The 24,374-nt window shown below is 40.1% G+C and overlaps 1 protein-coding gene across 1 annotated transcript in view; it reads left to right on the forward strand.

Moving 5' to 3' along the window:
• The window catches only part of KIF20B (kinesin family member 20B), a 76,361-nt gene that overhangs the window by 11,587 nt on the left and 40,400 nt on the right, over positions 1-24,374 (forward strand). Inside the window, exons 2-17 of the mRNA XM_087964164.1 lie at positions 391-541; positions 1,557-1,643; positions 1,752-1,871; positions 2,027-2,165; positions 3,789-3,973; positions 4,340-4,385; positions 4,806-5,000; positions 7,412-7,523; positions 9,068-9,136; positions 9,524-9,670; positions 11,168-11,330; positions 12,646-12,957; positions 17,804-17,943; positions 19,323-19,488; positions 21,507-21,729; positions 23,895-23,956. Coding sequence (XP_087820290.1) covers positions 395-541; positions 1,557-1,643; positions 1,752-1,871; positions 2,027-2,165; positions 3,789-3,973; positions 4,340-4,385; positions 4,806-5,000; positions 7,412-7,523; positions 9,068-9,136; positions 9,524-9,670; positions 11,168-11,330; positions 12,646-12,957; positions 17,804-17,943; positions 19,323-19,488; positions 21,507-21,729; positions 23,895-23,956 — 2,313 coding nt within the window. The 5' untranslated portion in view covers positions 391-394. The remainder of the gene's footprint in view (positions 1-390; positions 542-1,556; positions 1,644-1,751; positions 1,872-2,026; positions 2,166-3,788; positions 3,974-4,339; positions 4,386-4,805; positions 5,001-7,411; positions 7,524-9,067; positions 9,137-9,523; positions 9,671-11,167; positions 11,331-12,645; positions 12,958-17,803; positions 17,944-19,322; positions 19,489-21,506; positions 21,730-23,894; positions 23,957-24,374) is intronic.

The following is a 24,374-nucleotide window of genomic DNA, read 5'->3' on the forward strand; positions in this document are numbered from 1 at the left end:
TAGAATTTCGGGTCTGGTGGCATAAGGTATTCTGCAATGAGTAGAGGAGTGGAGAACTCTTTTTGTGAAATATTTCTGGACTTTCTCAACTGTGTTAATATCAGATCTGTAATGTGGGTTCCAGACTGATGAGCTGTATTCGAGTATTGGTCTAGCAAATGTTTTGTATGCTCTAGTTATTAGTGTAATATTACCAGAGAAAAAGCTACGTAAGATTAGGTTAACAACTCTTAACGCCTTTTTGGCTATGTCGTGGGAAAAAATAAGAGAGGGAAGATGTGTTCCATGTGTATGTCCCCTTGAGTTGTTTGCAAAAATACATCTATGCTATAATTGTCAACTCTACAGTGCCTTGGGTAATCTATCTTCAAGTTCTTTTTTGTATTCTAGTAGAATGGAGGCAGATCTGCATAAACAAACAGTTTCCAGACCTTCCTTTCTTTCAGCAGTTAAGCTATCTCCAAGACCTGAACTTGTGGATGTTACTGATGTTAAAAAAAATCTATATGGTGATTTTTCTTCAACTTTCAATATAAGCCAGGTAAGAAAACAAACACTGGAAATTTATTTATTCCGTTTCTATGACCACCCATTTGAGGTGATGAACAATCCTCAATCAATTAAATCAATTGCAAACGTGATGCAATATATACAGTGTGTACAGCAGCCAAGAAACATTATAATCAATAGATGTTATTATAACCTGGAAATGGGGCCTTAACACACTTGGGATCTCCTTTATGCTCAAAGATCCTGTTTCACAGTGAGAGGAAGATTATTATTATTTTTTAAAAAGAAAAATCTTAAATAACTAGGGAAATAATGGCTTAGGAAATGGCATAGGATATTTGAGTAAATGTGGTAAAATGGATTCAACAGTTTGATTTAACTCGTCAGGTGTTGACAGAAGACTTAACACAGTTTCAATCTTTATTATTATTATTTTTTTAAGTTGTCTTATAGGAGAGAGTCCAGTCCAATGTTATATTTCGAGGTACTTTGGATTGGGATTACAGGGGAGTAAATTGTTGTTTAAGTAGATCCTTAGGGCTTCGTATGCTAGTTTATTGTTAAGGTAGAAGCACGTAGTTACTGTTTTGCTGGTGGAAAAGATACACCTTGAGAATATGGCGGCAAAAATCAACACTAACATATTCCAGAAATTATGTGGAACCAAATGGGGAGTTTCATCTGCCCTAAATTTAAGTTTGTTGTTTCAATGGTCATGTCTTGAATTCAAAGGCTTAAAATCTTGGGATTTAAAATTTTTTAAAAATAGCTGACAGTAATACCCTACATGCTGTCATGTTACACAAAAATGAGAGGTATCAATATAGTGCATTTAGGAATAGCCAGTGGGCTTTTTCATAGTTAAGGACTGACAAGGCTTTGCTAAAAGTGAAAAGTTTATTCTTTGTGTATGAGAGAGATGAAGAGAAAGAACTATGGGAAAAGGCTTGACTAAGAGGAAAAATGTTCTCTGCAGTTGTAAGTTTGGAGCATTCGAAAATCATTGGGCACGAACCAGATTTTTATCACTTTTTTCTTTTAATTAGAGAGAGAGCCTGGAATCCAAAGAACGAATTCATGTTTGCCTTCGGGTCAAACCAATTTTAGAGTTGGAAAAAGAACATGATACTCAGGTATTATTCAGCTAAAAGAGCTAAAAGCAAAACTTCATTAAAATTATGTTATTTGCATAGTTCTAAAGGATTCTCTTCCCTCCTCCTGCCCCCCAATTTTTCTTATAGGGTTGTGTTTCTGTCGTTGACTCAACAAGTATTATATTAAAAGCTCCTAAAGGCTCCAAGACATTTCGCCTTAGTGAAAAAAACCTGCGGCAATTGGTGCAGAAGTATACTTTTTCCCAGGTATGGCCAGTTTCCTTATTAGTAATATGAAAATGTTATGGATGTTTTAACAGAATTATTAAACAATCAGAAAAGCTTTTAAAAGTGAAGAATCAATATATTTTCTGCAATTTTTATAATTGAAAACTTAAAGACGTTTCTTGTATATTTCTTAGGTATTTGGGCCCAAAACAACACAAGAAGAACTCTTTGATGGTGCTGTGAAGCAGCCTGTGTTGGATTTCCTAAGGGGACACAGTCGACTAATATTCACTTACGGTGTTACAAATGCTGGGAAAACACATACCTACCAAGGTACATCTGAGAAACCTTGATTTATTTAAGCTTTACATTTCAGCTAAGGTTGCTTATTGTTCTCTTAGTGACATACAATAATTACACGGTTCCAGCTGTTACTTTTTTGCGGGTATTTAGATTTGAGAAGATGAAAAGTTCAGACTTTTCTATATTTCATTGACAGCTACCTTGTTTCCCTGAAAATACGACCTACCCCAAAAGTAAGCCTTAGCTTGATTTTTACATGTGAGCCTAATATAAGCCCTGCCCCCAAAATAAGCCCTAATTAAGATCCCATCCACTCTGGGCTGCGGCGAGGTGCATGGGTAAAAATTAAGCTAGAGTGGGAATGGGGTGGTGGTGGAGCTGCCCTACTTACCAGGCCTCACACACCTTGACACTGCTTGCCTTTCAGCCCCTTCTTTTGCGGCCGCTTGTTTCCAGATCGATCCGGAGCTCTGTTATCGGCTGCAGAGGCCTTTCCGGAAGGCCTCTGACAGTGAAACTGAGGCCGGGGTTGACATGCGCGAGTGGTGGCAAGCAGCCGCAGAAGAAATAGGCCAGCGTGTTCCTGCTGGGTGGGGCTGTTGGTGCCACCACCGTGAGATGAATCAGTAATTAGACATCCTCTGAAAATAAGACCTGGTGTCTTTTTGGTGGTAAAAAAAGAAGACCAGGTCTTATTTTCGGGGAAACATGGGTACTTTAAACCGTTAAGGCATCTTTCCTATCTCTGCAACCCAAGTTTCAAACAGTAGTTGGCAGAGATTGGGTCTTGCATGCAAAATGTGCCCTCTGCTATTCAGTTATAGCCCTTTCACTCAGCTGGCGGAAGGTGCCCTTCTTGAATTCAGTCACTGTAATAGTGTATATATTTAAAATGAAAAGTAAGCCAGGATCTAATATCATGGTGCTCTAATCTTAAACTCCTCAGTTGTCTTAGTCAAGTCTTTTAGCATTCTCATTTGTAATAAGGAATGAATAAATCCAGGAATCAGAAGGGTGTGTTCCATTTCCCCATGCTGGCCATGTCAGTGTTGATACATCTGGCCAGGAAAAATGCAAACAGCTAAAAAAAATGCTATCTCAGGACTCACAAGTGTTTTTCAGTAGGAAGAAAGGAGGAGAGAAAAGAACAAGGAAACATTTTCCGTCTAAATGATATAATGCTAATGAATGAGTTGAATTCATGGAATGTTTTCCATTGTTTTGTTTTTGGTGGCAAAGAAATTATCAATATAATCAATATAATTAACATATAATCTGGGAGTAAGCCCCACTGAATGCAAATAGGGCTCACTACTATATAATGAATTAAGTGAGTTCCAAGCAGTAAAAACACTTGGTGCTTTTTATTCATTTAAAAGCCAAGCAAATCCATATATGCTGTCTGTTGTAAAACTGTATTGTATTTGCCTGAAGGATGGCTCCAGTTCAGCCTTCTGCAATCCGGGTCCAGCAAATATTTTGGATTTCCTTGGCCAGGAGTTACAGAGGCTAGGGTCTAACATACCTGGACAGCAACAGATTGGGGGATAATAACAGTCATTCAAAATATATTTTGGTCAAAAAGTTCAAGCTTTCTTTATCTCTGCTCCAACAGCTTGGAATTCTACCTAAGTCTTAAATTCTATATGCCAGGTACAGATGAAGATAAAGGCATTCTCCCCAGGACTCTGGATATGTTATTTCAAAGCATTGAAAACAAACTGTATCCTGATATGAATCTCAAGCCCCATCGATGTAGAGACTATAGAAATCTGTCTAAAGAAGAAGTCCGAGAAGAAATATCTCTAAAAAATTTATTGCTTCGCCTCCTGAAAGAGGTATTGTGACTCCAAAAAAAAAAACACCAAACACACACACATTTTTAGCAGCTTTTAGTAAATAAACCCAGAAAAAATAATGTGTTTGACAATAAGGAAATATTTAATAGAATGTAAGGACAAGGATTAAAATATTGCCTGATTGACGGATTGATGCATATGCCTCACCTCCTCTCTGTCAGTTTGGGTGATATTCAGGGGTTATATTACAATTGATGGACACCGTACACATTAGGTGAATGCTCTGTGATCTGATTTTATTTGTTTTTGGTTATCGCAGAATATTAAGATACAAGGGATGATGGAGAGAAACTTCTAACAAAGTATTTATGGTAATCTAAATTTTGTTCCTGACTTAAATTCCAGGTAGATTGCAACAGCAACAGTAGTAGAACAACAGATAATTGTGAAGGTAAGTTAGGTGGCTCATACTCATTTGCTATACCATTGTTTACTGAAGACGGTTGGGTTCACAAATGATGTACAGCTAGTGTCACCAAGGCCACCCTCGACCTTGGAATAGTGTGATGGGACCATTCTTCAAGGGATTGGTAGGATCAGGACAAAGAAGTGAACAGAGTCCAGACAATTTCTGCATATATTGTACCGTGCCAATCACAAACTCTGGGTCTGTATAACATGTTAAAGCCAAATCAAGCATTATTGATGTTAGTGTAAAAAGTGATTGTCACATTGTTGAATTCATTGCTGTAGCTGGCAAAGTCTAAGAGCTAACTGTAATATATCCAAGCTGAGGTTGTATCCTCCATACCAATTGCCCGCTACTGAATAATATGGTTTTACATTATAACTTATTCCAATCTTTTGCCAGATAAGAAAGAACCAGAAAAAGAAGCAGACCAGTCTGACTTTGAAGACCAGAGTGGTGTAAAATTCTCAGTCTGGGTTTCTTTTTTTGAAATTTACAATGAGTGCATTTATGACTTATTGCTTCCAATATCTAATGACAAGAAGAGAAAAATGCTGCGCTTGGCCCTGGACATAAAAGGGTATTCCTATGTAAAAGGTAATGAAATTTTTAGCAATTGACTATAATTTCAATAACTTACAAATACCGTCCTCTTTCAATATGGGATGGGCTTCTTTTGGCTAAAATGATGCATCAAATTATGCTATATATATAGATGTCATTGTAAAATGAATAATGTGATACAGGATAGTATTTTTAATCTTTGACTTTTACCTTCGCTTGTTTGAACATTTTATTTGGAATTTCTTTATATAATGAGTAGATTTAATTTATTCCATTTTTTAAAACCAAATCTTGCTATTTAGGAATCCAGAGATGCATACTATTATCTTAAAAGTACCTCTACTAACAATTATTAACTCTTCATTGGCATTTATTAGGTCATCGCTTATGTAATAATTTTTGTTCAACTTGATTTCAAAGAGAAGATTCATTCAGATTGACATATATTTTGTAACTTCATTATTCTTTGCACAAGGCGGTATGGTGTCTTGATGGGCATGGAAATCTATCCTGTGTTCTTGCTGATTTTCCTCCACAATTATTTCCTCTTTAAGTGTACGATCTTAGTCACACACATCTGAGGTTCCAATGTGAGGACTCTGAGGTTAGCTATGTGGGGAAAAGTTCCTGTTCTTGAAGCTTATTTACATCCCCCATGTATGACTAATCTAGAACCAGCCAATGTGTGAAGTAACACTTAATTTCAAAGGCAAAATGTTGCTAAATCAGATATTTATTTCTGAATTCTATTTTTCCAATTACATTTATGGGTGAAACTCTAAAAATTAGAATATCGTGCAAAAGTTCATTTATTTCAGTAATGCAACTTAAAAGGTGAACCTAATATATGAGATAAACTCATTACATGCAAAGCAAGATAGTTCAAGCCGTGATGTGTCATAATTGCGATGATTATGGCTTACAGCTCATGAAAACTCCAAATCCACAATCTCAGAAAATTAGAATATTACATCAATAAAACAAGGATTGTCCATAAAACAATATCGGACCTCTGAAAAGTACAAGCATGCATATGTACTCAGTACTTGGTTTGGGCCCCTCTTGCAGCAATTACTGTCTCAATGCGGAGTGGCATGGAAGCTATCAGCCTGTGGCACTGCTGAGGTGTTATGGAAGACCAGGATGCTTCAATAGCGGCCTTCAGCTCTTCTGCATTGTTCGGTCTCATGTCTCTCATCTTTCTCTTGGCAATGCCCCATAGATTCTCTATGGGGTTCAAGTCAGGCAAGTTTGCTGGCCAATCAAGCACAGTAATCCCACGGTCATTGAACCAGGTTTTGGTGCTTTTGGCAGTGTGGGCAGGTGCCAAGTCCTGTGGAAAATGAAGTCAGCATCGACATAAAGCTCGTCTGAGGAAGGAAGCATGAAGTGCTCCAAAATCTCCTGGTAGATGGCTGCGTTGACCCTGGACTTAATGAAGCACAGTGGACCAACACCAGCAGATGACATGACTCCCCAAATCAACACAGACTGTGGAAACTTCACACTGGACTTCAAGCATCTTGCAGTGTGTGCCTCTCCATTCTTCCTCCAGACTCTGGGTCCTTGTTTTCCAAATGAGATGCAAAAGTTGCTCTCATCAGAAAAGAGGACTTTGGATCACTGAGCAACAGACCAGTTCTGTTTTTCTTTAGCTCAGGTAAGATGCTTCTGATGTTGTTTGTTGTTCAGGAGCGGCTTGATAAGAGGAATACAACATTTGAAGCTCATGTCCAGGATCTGTCTGTGTGTGGTAACTCTTGATGCACTGACTCCAGCCTCAGTCCACTCCTTGTGAAAGTCCCCAACACTTTTGAATGGCCTTTTCCTGACAATCCTCTCCAGGCTGCGGTCATCCCTGCTGCTTGTGCACCTTTTTCTTCCACACTTTTCCCTTCCACATAACTTTCTATTAATGTGCTTTCATACAGCACTTTGGGAACATCCAATTTCTTTTGCAATTACCTTTTGAGGCTTTCCCTCCTTATGGAGGATGTCAGTGATGGTTTTCTGCACAACTGTCAGGTCAGCAGTCTTTCTCATGATTGTGATTCCTACTGAACCAGACTGAGGCCATTTAAAGGCCCAGGAACCTTTTGCAGGTGTTATGGCTTAATTAGCTGATTAAAGTGGGACACTTTGAGCTTAGAATATTGAATCTTTTCACAATATTCTAATTTTTTGAGATTGTGGATTTGGGGTTTTCATGAGCTGTAAGCCATAATCATCTCAATTATGACACATCACAGCTTGAACTATCTTGCTTTGCATGTAATGAGTCTATCTCATATATTAGGTTCACCTTTTAAGTTGCATTACTGAAATAAATGAACTTTTTCACGATATTCTAATTTTTCGAGTTTAACGTGTATATGGTAGGATTATATATCTTATAGGGCTTTGTTGTTGTTCCATAACTAATGAATACTCTTGTTTCTTGAAAGATCTACAATGGATTCAAGTTTCAAACTCAAACGAAGCTTATAAACTCATGAAAGTAGGCTTGAGACATCAGAGCTATGGTTCCACAAAACTGAATGCCAACTCAAGTAGAAGGTAAAACAGGAAATGCTTGGTATGGAACTGACAGATGTCTGCTTTCTATTTAATTTGGAAATCTTTTCCAATCCAGACTTAATGCTCCCAAATGGTTCTTGTTCATAATATGTTTCTTGATCTACCAACTCAAATATTCTCATTGTATATGTTTCTTTCCATGAGCAACCACAAGATGGAGCTTACAAGCTGTCATTTTCATTTCTGATCAACTTGTGTTTGCCTTACTAATAGCTGACTGGTTCGGACAATCTTTAAACGCACCGTTTAAAGAAATTATAGCTAAGACATATTAAGTTGTTATTGAGCTTATAAACCACTCCAATCACAATTAACTCTTAGCAGCCTACAAGTCTTTCTCCCTGGCTCAGATTTAAACACAGCAAACTATAATGAAAACAAAACTATAAAAGCACAATAGTTGTTTGGGAACAGCTGTGGTCCACCCTTACCCCACCCTCATTTCATGTATGTATCACTGGTATTTCAACTAGTAAAATACCTAATTCAACTTTCCAGAACTTGAATAGCTAAGAATTTGCAAATGTCAGTCAGGAGGGTACCATTCAAATGTCCAAAAGAATGCTGTACTAAAATGAAGGTATGCTTCCATAGCTCTAGATATGGAAGTCTGGGCAAGGACATGCAAAAATAAACTGATCTTATTGGAGAGGTGGGAGGCGGAGGTCCAAGAGATATCGAGGAACTGAATCATGCAAGTTTTTGAATGTCACAGCCAGCAATCAGTGCAATGATTAATGCTGTGGATCCACAAATAAAAACGCCAACAGGAAATCAAAAGTAAAAGCTTCTACATTTGTAGTTGTGAGCATATTTGGGAATGTCAGTGTGCGAGTATCCCAGTATGGTAGAATTGTTTGTGTCTCACTGAACTATAGAATGGCATGCTCTTTGGAATCTGTCCGCTCTGAAGAGCAAAGAAGATACTTTTCATGTGCTAACAATTGCAATGAGAATGTTGACTGGCTGGATGGATTTATTTATTGGCCGGTAGCAAGCTGGGTGTAACTTACTTGAAAACAGAAGTCCTCACTTAACAACAATTTATTTAGCGACAATTCAAAGTTATGACAGTTACTGAAAAAGTGACAACCACTTCTCACACGTAAGACTGTCCAGTGTCCCTGTAGCCATGTGATCACGAATTGGGTGCTTGGCAACCATTTCATATTTATGGCAGTCACAGTGTCCCATAGATTACAGTGGTAATCATTTGGGACGTTCCCAGTTGATTTCTGACAAGCAAAACTAATGGAGAAATAGCAGGAGGTCACAAATCTCAGGATTAACTCACTTAATGACTATCATGGGACTGTTGGGACTGCCATCACTAAGCGAGGCAGTCATGTGAAAGTGCTTCACTTAGCAATGGAGTTGCTGGTCATTAAGCAAGAACTACATGTGTCAGAAATTGGTAAACGGAAATCCTTTACATTTATGCAAAATTGAATCTGTTGGCTTTTGAGATATGTACTGTTTGCATCCAGAGATGCTGGAGGTAACTTTTTCTTTTTCTCTTACAGCCACAGCATATTTACTGTGAAAATGCTAAAAATTGATTCAGAAACCATGCGTGTGATGCAAGTCAATGAGTAAGCAGTCTTTTTTTTTCCAAATTACACCTCTTTGTTTACCTTGTTAACAGTATTGTGTCATAGATATTACATATATTTATTTCTATACATTAATCCTTATTCCTATGCTCTATCCACTTAGCGAGGATAGTTTTCGCGTAGGGTTGGAAATTAGAAAAACATACCGTCTGAAGTGATGTTAATACAAAAAATATTAGATTGTGCCGAGATGGACAAACTTACAATAGAACTACAAGGCAAGGAGGAATCAGAATACTATGTGGTATGGGATAAATGGTATAAGTGGATAGAGTAAGCAGTCTTAATGTTTCAGGAAATCATTATCTCTTCAAAACCATCCTGCGATCTGAGTCTGTGCTGAATGGGTGCACTTTTCTCTTCTAGATTATTTCTCTGTGATCTTGCTGGCTCAGAGCGCTGCACAAGAACCTGCAATAAAGGGGAAAGATTAAAAGAGAGTGGAAACATTAACACTTCATTGCTTATTCTAGGCAAATGCATCGGTGCCTTAAAATCCAATCAACAAACAAAGTAAGGACTGGAGGGCGTTTTTTTCTGAATAGGCAAATCTTGGGACATCTCAGGCACCCATTTATAGAAAGGAAAAGGAAAATCTAAATAGGAAAGAGAAGTTTTTTACCTTGTTCCTGACTCTTGATTTTCTTTCGAACAATAAAAAAATATACAAATTATGTGTTCCCTGTTTAGTGTTCTCCTAACCTTAGCTTCAAAAAAATGCTTGATAGTTTTTTGTCCTCCATTCCAGTGTAAGAGAGAGAGAGAATAAGAAAAGGAAGGGATTTAGTAAAACAGGGGTGCTTAACTGTTCTTTATGGATTGCCTCCAATTTCCAGGACCCCCTCAGAATTGTACTACAGGTAGTCCTTGACTTATAACCACTCACTGAGTAAAGTTACAGTGGCACTGAAATAAGCGACTTTAAGGCCGGTCCTCACACTTACAATTGCGGCAACAAATCCCTAGTCACAGGATCAAAATTTGGGCATTTGGCAACTGGCATATATTTACGACGGGCGCCATTTTGTGACCTTTCCAGCCAGCTTGTGACAAGCAAATTTCACTTAACAACCACGTGAATCAAACTTAACAAACTGCAGTGATTTGCTTAACTGGCAAAAAAAAAGTTGTAAAATTGAGCACAATTCACTTTACTCAGGAATGTAAATTCTGGGCCTGATTGTGATTGTATGTTGAGGATTATTTGTTTTGAGGTTCAAAGATGCAATGTCTGCTTATCAAGGAAAAAAAAATGATACGAAAGGCACAGAGTCTTAAAACTGCCACGCCTCTTCCCGAATTTACCTTGGAACAAACAACGCTCTCTGTCTGATATAATATAATAATTTCTTCACTGTGCGATCCTTGTAATAAAATCATTTAAATAATTTTTCAAAAGTTCCTGACCTTTCCTGTAAAGGTCGAAAGATTACCTGTTCTTAATTGACCGGAGGCCTCTGCAGCCTTTCTATAAGATTTTCCTTCTATGTTGATTTTCTAAAAATACCCTTTTATTGTGGCAAGGCTGTTGGTCTGTTATTTATCAGAAAAACAGTTTCCAATCAGATGTAATCTTTTGGTTTTGAAACTTAAATGGCAGGGCTATGTGTGTTTAGACAATTTTTCGTCTTGTTAGTTCTCGATGTTGAAGTAGCAAGCTTTAAAACCTCTTTAGCAATAAATATCTAAGTTAAAAATAGCAGATAAAACTTGTTTCAGTCATCATCTCCCTGCACAGCCTCTTAAACTCTGGGATATCTGCTTAGAAAGTACGCTATCCATTGGGTTTCTCCACCATGTATCTTCATTTTCTCCCATGAATTCAAGTTTAGCTTTTGCTTGTTTAGCCAGGAAACATGCATTTGATTAGAACCAAAGTTGGACGAACCCTAAGCCTATCTGTAGGAATGAGTTTTGTACTTATTTCTGAAGTAAAATTTTGCAGCCAACTTTCTATATGTTTTAAACCTTGCTGCAATGTTATTTTTTTTTTCTCGTGCCTCGTTCCAGGCTGCAACAGCACATTCCCTTTCGGGAAAGCAAGCTCACTCACTTCTTCCAAGGTTTCTTCAGCGGCAAAGGAAAGGTTTGCATGATAGTTAACGTCAGCCAGAGTCCCTCTGCGTACGATGAAACTCTCAACGTGCTCAAGTTCTCAGCAATTGCTCAAAAGGTAAATGTGTGCCAATGATTAGTGGCTGGGAGTTAATGCCTATGACAAAATTATTGGGTTACAAAACTTTCAAGATGTCAGACTTCATACCAAGATTTGATAATAAACCCCAGGTTTCTGAATACAGGTAGTCCTCGATTTACAACAGTTTGTTTAGTGACTGTTTGAACTTACAACAGTACTGAAAAAAAGTGGTAAGGCCATTTTTCACAATTACGACTGTTGCAGCATCCTCGTGGTCATGGTTCAAAATTCAGATGCTTGGCAACTGGTTCATAGTTATGACAGTTGCAGTGTCCCAGGGTCATGTGATCATGTGATAACCCGGGGTGTGGCACAAAGGCAACACAGTCAGATAAGCAATAAGAGTCCCTTTATCATCTCCAACTTTGCCCCCAATATCCAGGATTCCTTCGGGCTGGAGAAAAACTCTCCTAGGAACAGCCTTTCGCTGTAGAAAATTCTGTCCAAAACAAGGTACACAGAAACTGTAACTTAAAATCCAAACAAACCACACTGAAGTAATTAGTTCGGCAGGGTAGAAGAAGGAATTTCAAACTTGAAAGCACGGCAAAACTCACACAGTTGGGAAGACGCCAGGAACACAGATAAGCCATGACAATACAAGATAAAGTCACGTTTGCTTCCAACAGCTTGCTGCACACAGCTTGCCTTTTTTATACACTGTGTTCCCAGCTGCAGCTAATGAAGGGAATCAGGGCCCTTTCATCCCCCGTAAACCACACAACCCACGTTGCTCCCTTCTCTGTTCCTCCCTGCGTGCCCTAGGATGCAGAGGGGTGGGCCTGGGTCTTCTTCTGAATTCCCTCTCCCTTGTTCTACCACTTTCCTGCTCTGCCCAGCCGGACTTTGCCCTTCCCTAGTTTCTTCCACAGCCAACGGAGCCACACTCCCACTCTGTCAGCTGTTCGGCTTCCTCCTCCGAGTCAGATTCTGACGGACATGACATCACCTTTTGCGACCTTCTGACAAGCAAAGTCAAGGGGGAAGCCCAGATTCACTTAACAACCGCGTTACTAACTGAACAACTGCAGTGATTCACTTAACAACTAAAGAAAAGTCGTAAAATGGGGCAAAATTCACTTAACAAATGTTTCACTTAGCAACAGAAATTTTGGCCTCTGTTGTGGTCATAAATTGAGGACTACTTGTAGTGTCTTTGGAGAGCTCTTTTTTACTTATATGCAGTGAGTACCTAAGTTATGATTCTGGGGCAGGAATGGATAAGGATGATGAATAAAATGTTAATAAATGCTAATTTATGAATTGTGGCTTTAAACACGTTTTGTGACAGGTCATGGTACTGGATCCTGAGTCTCCCCAAGTAGAGAGAGTTGACCAGGTGTCCTTCATCAAAACAGAGTCCGAAAGTATCCTTGACGATGGCATGCGTTTACCCACGAAGAGAGCAACTATATTTTGGGAGGGGACTCTGGAAGATGTGATGGAAGATGAAGAAGAGCTGGTGGAAGATGGCAGTGAAGAACACCAGGGGGATTGTTTGGCGGATGACACACATGGAAAGGAAGCTGACCCAACCGATCAGATGGAAAGTCAACTCGAAGGCGAAGATAGTGATATCATTATCAAAAAAGAAGAATATCAGGTATGACTTTTGCTGGTGCCCATGTTCCCAATCTTCAACCAAAAAGACTCTCTAATGAGCATGGGTAGCATCAAGGAACTTTAAAATTAGAATGGGGTAGTGAAGAGGGGGGGGAAAAGGAAGCTTGTGCATCAGTCCCTATTAGAATTAATGCAGTTAATTAAGAGCGGGTCTTTTATCAGAATTGATGGCTTCCTTTCGCATCGTTTCTTTGTAGTCAAGTAAAGAAGATAGACTACCTTCAAAAAAATAAAAAATAAAGTCATATCAATTCCTGGCCTTGGCTGATCTCACTAAAAACTAAGGAGGGTCATGCCTGGTTAGTAAGAATATGGGACATAGACTAGTCTGAGAAGATTTAAAAAAAAAAAAACCTTGGAAAAATGGATGTCAAGTCATTAAACTGTTGCTAAGAAAATTACACAGAAGTAGCTGAATAACGTTGGGAGATACCCCAACTGGAACAACCAACAAGGTGGAGTCAAGTTAGTTAACTTTACTCCACCTTGTTGGTTGTTCCACTTGGGGTATATATTTTTTTGGGGGTTATATTTTTGGGGGGTATATTTTTTTGTGGGGGGAAGAGACAAACATTGAGCATTTCTCCAGAAAGAGAAAAGGCATTTAATAAAAACAATGTTATCTCAATATAAACTACATTTAACTAATATTTGTGTAATCAATGATCAATAGCTACACAAGATTGCATTATGCTACATGCATTCTGCAGAGGCAGTCTCTCTTTAGCTGTTGATGGAGACCAGTTCTGTTTAATTTAGGTCTAAAGTGGTTGTGCCAACTTGTAAAATTAAAGACATTTTCTTTGAGGTTATCTTACTCCCGTTACTGTCTGCATCATCTGCTTGCTTAATATAGTTCACTTTATTAGCCAAGTTCCTTCCATGGTAGTAACAAGAACTGAGCTGGACTCAAGGGCCTTTGCCTAGCAACCAAAAAGCAGCATTTTATATTGGAAAGCAAATCTAGCTTGTGTTTATCCTGCATATCTGTAGCTTGCTTTTCTACAACAGCCTACACTCAAAGTTGATTTCTAATTTGACAAGAAAAAAATTTAAGAAAATAAATATAAAAATGTCACAAAAGCCATCCTGTGAGCTAGCAAATTAAAGAATATAATAAATCAGGCTGCTTTTAGAAATGAATTTAGGCAAAAAAAAGGGGGTCAGGCAGAAAGCAAGTTAGAGGGGTATCCATCTATCAGAATAGAGCTGGAAGGGACCTTGGAGGTCTTCTAGTCCAGCCCCCTGCTCAAGCAGGAGACCCTATACCATTTCAGATAAGTGACTGTCCAGTCTCTTTTTAAAAACCTCCAGGGATGAAGCACCCACAATTGCTGAAGGCAAAGCTGTTCCACTGGTGAATTGTCCTCACTGTTAGGAAGTTTCTGCTTAATTCCAGGTTGCTTCTTTCCTTGATGAGTTTCCGTCCATTGTTTCTTGTTCTGCCTACAGATGCTTTGGTAAATAAGTTGTCCCCCCTCCTCTTTATGGCAAACCTCTCAAACCCAGGAATACTGCTATCATGTTACCCCTATCCTTTTTTTTCTCCAGACTAGCCAAGCCCAAGTCCTGCAACCATTCTTCATATGTTTTAGTTTGCCGGCCTTTAATCATCTTAGTTTTATTTAGGGAATGTATATTTATTTAGGGAATTTATATTTATTTAGGAAATTTATATTATTTAGGAAATTTATATTTATTTAGGGAATTTGTATTTATTTAGGGAATTTATATTGCCGCCTATTCGCACAAGGTGATTAAAAGCGGCTTACAGAATATAAAACCCCATATAAAAACAATAAAACTTATAAAAGAAGAGTCATATAATAAATTCATATACTAAAATCAACCCCAGCGACAGCATCTCACAGGAGCCATTTAATGGGCTCCATCCCGCTCTGGGGTCCCCAGGCTCAATGGCAGAACCAGGTCTTCAGGGCCTTCCGGAAGAGTGTTAGACTGGCGGCCATTCTAATCTCTGGGGAAATGATGTTCCAGAGAGAGGGAGCCACCACGGAGAAGGCCCTTCTTCTGGCTCCCACCAGGTATATCTCCCTCAGGGATGGGACCCGCAGCATTTCGTGCCTCCCCGCTCTGATGGGTCAGGTAGATGTGACCGGCAAGAGACGGTCCTTCAGATAACCTGGTCCCAAGCCATGTTGTTGTTCTTTGCACTTTTTTCAAGTCTCAACATCTTTTTTGTGATGTGTATTTTGTATCCATGGGACGTGGTCAAACCAAGTCAATGGTGTGGCTGCGATAATATCAAAGCTGCACCTGTTTCTTTATGAGCTTTGATTGCATGTTGTGGCTGTTATCTTGGATTTTTTTAACCACATCCTAAGAGGCCGGTTCGTCTTTTTGGAATGCCTGTTCCCTGGCTTAGAGGCAGCTGAAAAGGTCATGTTCCTATAAAACATGCTGTAGAAGGAAAGCAGAAGGATTCCTTAGGTGCTGAGCAAATTATTATTGCTTGTAATGGCCAGAACCGATGACTTTGAAGAACAAGCGAAAGAGCCACTGCCAGAGAAAGCACCTCAAATAAGACTCTCCCTAATTATCCCAAAAATAAAGAAAGGGAGGAGGGGAGGGAAGCACATTCAAGCTTGCAAGATTTTATCATTCTATAACAGGGATGTCAAACTTGCGGGCCACACCCACACCCAGTTTCGCGAAGGGGGAAAAAATCCCGATATGTCACGTGGTGACACCGTAAGTTTAACACCCCTGTTTTATAATAAAAGCAGTATTGGCTTGCATGCGGGGGGTTCAAATTTTTTAACAACTGGTTCTGTGGGCGTGGCTTAGTTGTTGGGCGTGGCTTGGTGGTCATGTTATTGGCTGGGCGTGGCCAACTCAACATCACTCACATCGAGGCACGCATCTCCTCGCCTGGCCTCTCATGACTGGGGATGCTGCAATAGTCGTAAGTGTGAAAAATGGTCATAAGTCACTTTTTTCAGTGCCACTGTAACTTTGAATGGTCACTCCACACAATCAAAGTAGCAGCAAAGGAGGAAAAAATACTCCAGAGAAGTTCCTGAGACAGGAAGTCCAGTCCTGCCAAGAATGTAATAAGGGTTAACGGAGAGGCAGTTTCTGTAAGCAACACCAGAATGTTTCCTTCCTGCCTTCCTTACAGGATTAGGCCAGTAATTTCTTCTAACAACTGGTTCTCCGAACTGCTTAGAATGTTAACAACCGGTTCTAGCGAATAGGTGCGAACTGGTAGAATCCCACCCCTGCTTGCATGATCTCAGTTTCCTATTCTAGTCTACCTTGGTCCTGTCCTAAAGTGGGTGGCTTCACAATTAAATTGTTAACAATCAATATAATGAGCCGCAAATGTTAATAGGATGTAAACCAGTGTAGGATGCTGCGTGGATGCACAATTTATATGCCTGTAAGCCACCTCCGGGTGCCTCTTTGCTATATGACTCAAGAGGAAGTGTAGGCAGTGCAATTTGGCTTTCTTTACCCATTCATGTTTTCTTGGAGAAAAGAGGCAGCTTTCTCCAATGTAAGCTTTCTTGCCAGGTTAGAAAACTACAGGCATATCCTGACTGAAACATTAAATCAATAATACAGGTAGTCCTCAACTTAAAACAGTTCATTTATTGATCGTTCAAAGTTACACCAGCATTGAAAAAAAGTGACTTATGACCATTTTTCAACATCCCTGTGGTCACATGATCAAAATTAGGAGGCTTGGCGACTGACTCATGTTTATGACAGTTGCAGTCTCCCTAGGGTGATGTGGTCCCCTTTTGTGACCTTCTGACAAACAAAAGTCAATGGGGAAACCGGATTCGCTTAACAACCGTGGAACTACCTTTAACAACTGCAGTGATTCAGTTAATGACGGTGGCACAAAAGGTTGTAAAATGGGGCAAAATTCACCGAACAAATGTTTCACTTAGTATCATGCCCTTGTTAGAGTCGGACTCTGAGGGAGAGGAGGACCAGCTGACAGAGAGTGGAGGTGTGGCTCTGGAGGTTGTGGAGGAGGCTGGGGAAGGGCAGAGGCTGGCTGGGCAGTCAGAGGAAGAACCAGGCCCATCCCCTCTTCATCCTAGGACACGCAGGGAGGAATGGAGAAGGAAACAACTTGGATTACGAGAGAGGAAGCGGCCATGATCCCCTTCATTGGTTACAGCTGGGGAGATATATATATGAGAGATAGTTAAACACAGCATTGCCAGAAGCAAAGCATGTTTTATTTTGGGCTGAAGTTATCTTGGTTGGTGTCCTTCCAACAGACTGTGTCTTGTTATCTCCTTGAAGTTGGTAATTACTTATCCTGGTCCGTTGTGGAATTTCCTTCATTGTAGTTTGGTTTGGGTTTTTTATTTCGCCTCTATCTGCTCATTAAGTTTAAACTGTATTGCTTTCTTTTAAAGACTATTTTTGAATAAGTTTTACCTCCAACTGAGAATTATTGAACAGCGGGGCCAAGTTGGAGGCATTAAAGGACATTTATTTATGTTTTGGATTTTGTTACGTTTGTGTTACACTCCGAGTCATCACACTTAGCAACAAAAATTTTGGGCTCAATTGTGGTCATACGTCAAGGACTATCTGTAATGGGTAAAGAAAAAAATAGGGGATACCTATACAGGTGACGTCTGTTGATAATATGGGTTGTACTGTGAATGTATTGATTTAGGAAGCTGTCCATCTTTTGCTAGAAGGCTGCCTTATTCAGTAGTGCATCTTTTGTCTAAGAGACAGGATTACTTGATTTTAGCATCATGTCTACAGAAACTCACCTTGCACGTCGTAACACAGAAAGTCTCATAATATTTATTCTTGGTTCTCCTCTTTAGAAGTTACTTTATATAATTGATGAATTGAAGAATAAGTTGATAGAGGAAAAAAAAGCTAAGCTGTACACGGAGCTAAACATTCGCAAAGAAGTTACTCAAGAATGTTTCCAGTACTTCTCTGCAAAAGAGAGTGACCTCAAGTAAGTCTTCTGGGCTGGTTTTGTGCGTGTGCGTGTGTGTGTGTGTGTGTGTGTGTGACTTTGGGGATTTACAGTATACAACAAAGGTGCATGCATATTGTTTCAGAGATCAGGCTGCTTAAATCAGGCAGAAAATCACTTAACAGTGATGGAGCCATTTCTCGTGAATTTTTAGATAGAACAAAAAGGTTTTAGATACTATTCAGCATTTAAGTTTGCCACTTAAAGGTTGTTCACTTGTACACTACTGATAGGTAGCATTCTCATTCACCCGAAAAGCAATCTATTTCCAGATAACCTGAATTATAAGCTTGTACTTAACAGAATGAACCAAATGTATATAGATTTTGATAATGTGATTACATAAAAAGGCCATCTGTTGAGCTGCGAGCGCACTGACCCGCCACTTGCATGTCCCACCCTCTCCTCCGTCCCCCGGGGCCAGGCCACCAAGCCAAAAAGGTTGGAGACCACTGCTATAAGCTATTTAGGTAGAAATAGGAAGTTTAAAAGGAAGACCTTTTAGGTTTAGGTTTGCCTGTAGTATGAGACATATTGCAAAGTAGATGGAGTGACACTGGAAGCGTAGTTCGTCATATAAAATCGTCTGTTTACATAAATTAATGGTATAGTGGGATTTTCCCATTCCCAATAAGTCAGGGGTGTCAAACTCAACGTCCATGGGTTGGATACGGCTGGCAGGATGCTTAGATCTGGCCCATGGTTCTACCCTGGAAACAGCGAAGGACCGGCCTGCGATGCTTTCCAGCGAAAACGGAGCCCGGGAGGGCTGCATTTCCAGCTGTGACGGCCTCCTGAAACCCTCTGCCAGTGAAAATGGAGCTCAGGGGGAACCAAATGCCCCCCGGATCCATTTTTGCTGGCAAAAGTCTGCAGGAGGCTGTCACAGCCGAAAACACTCCCCTGGCTCAGTTTATGGCGGCAGAAGGCTGCAGGAGGCCATCGTGGCTAAAAATGGAGCTTGAGAGCCCACTTTCACTGTCATAGCACTCAGGCCCCCATAGACGCCCTGACACGGGGGTCATCAAGCTGGCCATGCCCACTCTGGCCAGGTCCCTGGGCCCCCGAGGTCAAACAACCCTGATGCGGCCCTCAATGAAATCAAGTTTGACATCCCTGCAATAAGTGAATGGGCAGCTTTTCTCAGTTTCCCTCCTACATTTCTTCTGGATTCATCATGATAATGAAGTTATTATGCACAATAAGGAACTTGCATATGAAGGGCAATTTCTCATATCCAATATGCTTATCTCTTCCAGCTAAGGTTTTTTTTTTTAAGGAATAAGTTGAAAGGGGGTAGATTGGTATGTTTTGTTTCCAAGAAGTCTATGAATTGTTTTTCTTTCTGATACATTTAGGAAGATCTTTAGCGATAAAGAAGAAATAATGGCAACCACGTGTGAAGAGCGGATGATGATTTACAAGGACCTGGTGAAGGACTGTATTGTACTCCCAGATGGCCAAGGAGGAGCAGAAGAGACGCTAAAAGAGGATGAAAAAGCAGTAAGTTTTGTACCAGCAAATGTAAGCAGTTGCGTTAACAGGTAGTCCTCGGCTAATGACCACTTGTTCAGCGATCAATTCAAAATTAAGACAGCGCTGAACAAGGAGACTCACAGTGGTGTCCTTGAGGGTGCAGCATACCCATGGTCGCACGGTGATGATTTTGGCAACTGGCTCATAATTGCAATGGTAGCAGTGGTCATCTCAGTGGTGGGTCTCATCTCCCGGAGGGGGGAATGAGTCTGCCTACCAAGATGAGGTGGACCGGTTGCTTTTGTGGTGTGGAGACAATAACTTGGTCCTCAACACCAATAAGACCAAGGAGCTTATAGTGGACTATAGAAGGAATAGACCAGACATCCAGCCTTTGCTTATCAGTGGAGACCGAGTGGAGCAAGTGGCCAGTTTTAAGTTTTTGGGTGTTATCATAAAAGAGGACCTGACCTGGGGCACCCACATTGCAGCCCTGGTCAAAAGGGCCCAGCAGAGATTATATTACCTGAGACTTCTCAGAAAATAACAACTGAATGAGAAACTGCTGGTGACCTTCTACCGATGCATCATAGAGAGTATCTTAACTTATTGCACCTGTGTATAGTTTGCCAATTGCACAGGGGCAGATAGGAAAGCACTCCAGAGGGTTAACGTCATTGCCCAGAAGATGATTGGTTGCCCTCTCCCCTCTTTGGAAGAGCTTTATAGCTCCCGCTGCCTTAAGAAAGTTCAAAACATTCTCATCTCATCCTGGGCACCCTTTTTTTGAACAATTACCATCTGGCAGACAGTACAGGACAATAAAAACAAGGAGAAACAGGTTGAAAAGCAGCTTCTATCCCAGAGCAGTAACTACTGAATTCTACTGTATAGTGCATATTTTCATAGTCCTAATGTACACTGAAGATGGTATTTAATTTCATTGTATGAGGTGCAATGACAATAAAGTAAAGTAAAGTGATTGCCATTTGCCACCTTCCTTTCGAGTTCTGACCAGCAAAGTCCTTGGGAAACGACGATCAAGTGACAACCGTATTTAAGAGCTACACCAGATTCGCTTAAATACTGCAACTGGAATTGCCCGGTCTGGTGTTGTAAGTTGATATGATCACATGACATCAGGATTCACAACTACCTCGTTTAGTGATGAAGTTCCCAACCTCAATGAATGTAGTTAAATGAAGGTTGGGTTAACATGTCGGCTTTGAGATACGGCCAGCGAACCTGTCATCTTCGGTTTATTCTCAGTGAGCAATGCTTGAGCAAGCCATGGCTTAGTTTGCTTTCTGAACCCAGGCCTATTCTTCTTTCTCCCCCTTTTTCCTTCCCCAGATAGATTGGGAGTTTTTCTTTTTCTTTTTAAATAAATTTTATCCATTTTCTGTTAATTACATCTTAGTGCTTAATAAACAACATGTTGTCTGGGTATTTAATTTGCTTAACAATACAGATTCCATTCTTATTCTCCACCCCCTTTTTTCCCCAACCATTGGTAAAAAAAAATTCCATGTTTGATAATATTCTGTGCCTTCTTTCTGTTTAATTTTCAATGTAAGTCTATCCATTTCTGAACAGTCAAGTATCTTTTTAATTATCTCTTCATCTTGCGGTTTTTCTTCATCTTTCTAATATTGTGTATAATCCTTGCTGCTGTTAAAACACATACTACTACTAAATACATACTTTTCTTATCAAATTTTTTTATCATCCCCTAATAAAAACAGTTCAGGTGTAAAATCTCCATGTTTCCCTATTATCTTTTCTAGCCATCTGTATTTTTGGCCAATTTTTTTTTTAGCACAAGTCCACCACATATGACTAAATATGCCCATCTTTTGCTTACATTTCCAACATTTACTAGACTTAGTTTTAAGCATTCTAGCTAATCTTAGCAGGTGGTAAATGCCCCAGATAGATAGGGAGTTTTTCAATAATGCTGTTAACTTCTGAGACTTTCAATGTAGTTTTATGTACCCGTCTGGTTCTCCCTCTGGCTTTTAATTGTTCTGGGTTGTTTTTTTTTTTTGTTTGATCTTTGCAACAAGGGAGGTGAAGATGGAGAACCTGGAAGCGTGGCTGATCTCCCCAGTATGGTGGGGTCACTGCAGCAGAACGTTGCGGATATTAAGCAACAGGCAGAAATGGCGTTCGACATGCTTGATGCTTTGGAAGAGCCTCAGCTGACCATTGAGCGACTTGAAAAGCAGTTGGCTGACGTTACAGCGGAGCTGGCTCACAGTCAAGAAGACCTTTGTAGCAAGAATAAAGGTACACAAAGAGCAAAAAAAAACAAAACCCAGTAAAACTACTGGTAGTCCTTGATGTATGACAATTGGGCCCAGAATTTATGTGGCTGAGTGAGAAATTTTTTAAAGTGAGTTTTGCCCCATTTTACGTTTGCTTGCCACATTTGTTGAGTGAATCACTGTAGTTGTTAAATTTAGTAACATGATTGTTAAGTGAATCTGGCTTCCCCATTTCTTATCAGAAGGCTGTGCGCCTTTTAGTGCGGCTGTTGATAAAAATGGGATCACCAACATGATCGGCAACATCCAATGACGGGGAGGAGGAGGAAGAGAAGAAGAATAAGAGGAGGAGGAAGAGGGGAAGAGGAGGAGAGGAGGAGGAGAAGAAGAAGAAGAAGAAGAGGGGAGGAGGAGGAAGAAGAAGAGGAGAGGAGGGAGGAGGAAGAGAAGAAGAGGAGGAGGAGGAAGAGGAGAAGAAGAGGAGGAGGAGGAGGAGGAGGAAGAGGAGAAGAGTGGAGGAGGGGAAGAGGAGAAGAAGAGGGGAGGAGGAGGGGGAAGAGGAGAAGAAGAGGGGAGGAGGAGGAGGAAGAGGAGGGGAGGAGGAGGAAGAGGAGAAGAAAAGGAGGGGAGGAGGAGGAGGAAGAGGAGAAGAAGGGGGAGGAGGAAGAGGAGAAGAGGAGGGGAGGGGGAGGAAGAGGAGAAGAAAAGGAGGGGAGGAGGAGGAAGAGGAGGGGAGGGGAGGAGGAAGAGAAGCCAAATCAATGGGGAAGCCAGATTTATTTAACAATGGTGTTACTAATTTACAAACTGCAGTGATTCACTTAATAACTGCAAGAAACGTCGCAAAATGTGATGAAACTCAGTTAACTATCTTACTTAGCAACAGAAATTTTGGACTCGGTTGTGGTCATAAGTTGAGGATTACCTGTACTATCAAGGCTTGGAAATGAATTTGGTTCCAGGTCCAAAGGAACTCTAAATCAGGGGTCGCCAACCTTTTGGACCTCAGGGACCACCAAACTCATAATTTTAAATCCCAGGGACCACTAATCGGTTCTGTGGGCGTGGCCTAATTTGTGGGTGTGGCTTGGTGGTCAAGTGACTGGCTGGGCATGGCTTGTATGTAAATATTATACATATTTATATAAATATTGAATTTTTTATTAAAAAAGAGCAATTTTTACCCAAAATCAGGCAAAGCAGGCAGTCAGATTGAGTTGCTCACAGAATCATTCAGTGATCTATCTATCTGCTATTGGCTACCTGAGTCTGTCACATAAAATTTGCTTGCGGTGAGCCTGCACTGAATAATAGAACCTTCAGTCGTAAGGGAGGTTCGGCTGTGCTTAAAAGCAGAGCCAAAGATCTAAAGACTAGCTAGAAAGCAAGAAATTCAACCATTTCCTGCTTCCTAGCTAATCTAAATCTCCCGGCACAGCAGAACAGATGATGGTCAGAAAAAGGAAAAATAGCAATTTAGCAGGCAAGTTTGCCGGGTAAGGAGTGAGTGGGTGGGGAGGGTTCCCGGGGGCCATGTGGGCGGCGCAGCCTTGTGTTTCTGCGCAGCATGGATTAATTGTTTTGGGGGGCTGCTCGGGAGGTGAGATTTCTCTGTGGCCCACCAAAATTTTCTCGTGGCCCACCCGCAGCCCACGGGTTGGCAACGCTGCTCTAAATCCTCAATAAAAGCATTTTATATATCAGAATGTAGATTAAGTCTATTTCTTCATTGTTTGAAAATAAAAATGAACCAGTGATGAATATTAAAGGTATGATAAACATAAGCACTAGTATAATTATATCTTTTGGGTCTAATTAAAAAATGAAAAATAGATTTTTAATTACTGGGGAGCCTAGCAGTGAGCTAAGAGATTCGCCATTTGACCAATTAGTAATTTAATTTAAACTAATTCTTAAGAGTTTGTTTAATGATTGCTTGTTCATTAAAAGCAGATTGGTCAGTTATTTCCTAACCAATTAATTGAGCAGTACTGAATGTTACATGGATGTTATCAAATTAACAAAAAAAGACAGAAAGTAAAGGTATCAAGAAATGTAATTTAAAAAATTCCCTTATTTACATGATGTATAAATCCATAATGTTTGTTTAACATTAGTTTTCTAAACAATCGAAGTAATTCTTCTCATGGTACTTAAAAAATATTTTAAAAACTGCTTACATTCCAGCAGCGGTAATGCAAGAAGATAAACTGGGTGAATCTACTAAAGTCCTTCAAGATGCTACTGAGGTAAAGATTGTTCATTACATTCAAATCAGGAACAAATAGTCTCTTTTTGTCCCAAAATCACAACAAAAGTAGATGGGTCCATGGAGAGAAAAATGGGGAGACAATAACATCACTTGCTTTTTCTTTCTCACATCCACCCACAGCATTCCTCCCCCCAAAAAAAAAACCCCTCAGAAAAATCATTAATGAAAAATAAAAACATTGACAGTTGTTAGAAGGCAGTGAATATTGGCATACAGAGAAATAGACTTTCAAATTGAGGAGGAAACTCCAACTCACATCAGGGATCATCTGAGCTCGTGGGTTGTCTTCTTCTGCAGAGGATTTGGGACAATCTTCTGTAACTTCCTAAACCAGGACTTAATGAAGCTAGCCCAACCCATCTTGAGATTATATTTTGTTGTAAGTTGCCAACTAT

The sequence above is a fragment of the Notechis scutatus genome, chromosome 4, assembly GCF_049901735.1.
Source record: "Notechis scutatus isolate UNSWTSFEM ecotype Mainland chromosome 4, rNotScu1.2, whole genome shotgun sequence".
NCBI classification, from domain to species: domain Eukaryota; kingdom Metazoa; phylum Chordata; class Lepidosauria; order Squamata; family Elapidae; genus Notechis; species Notechis scutatus.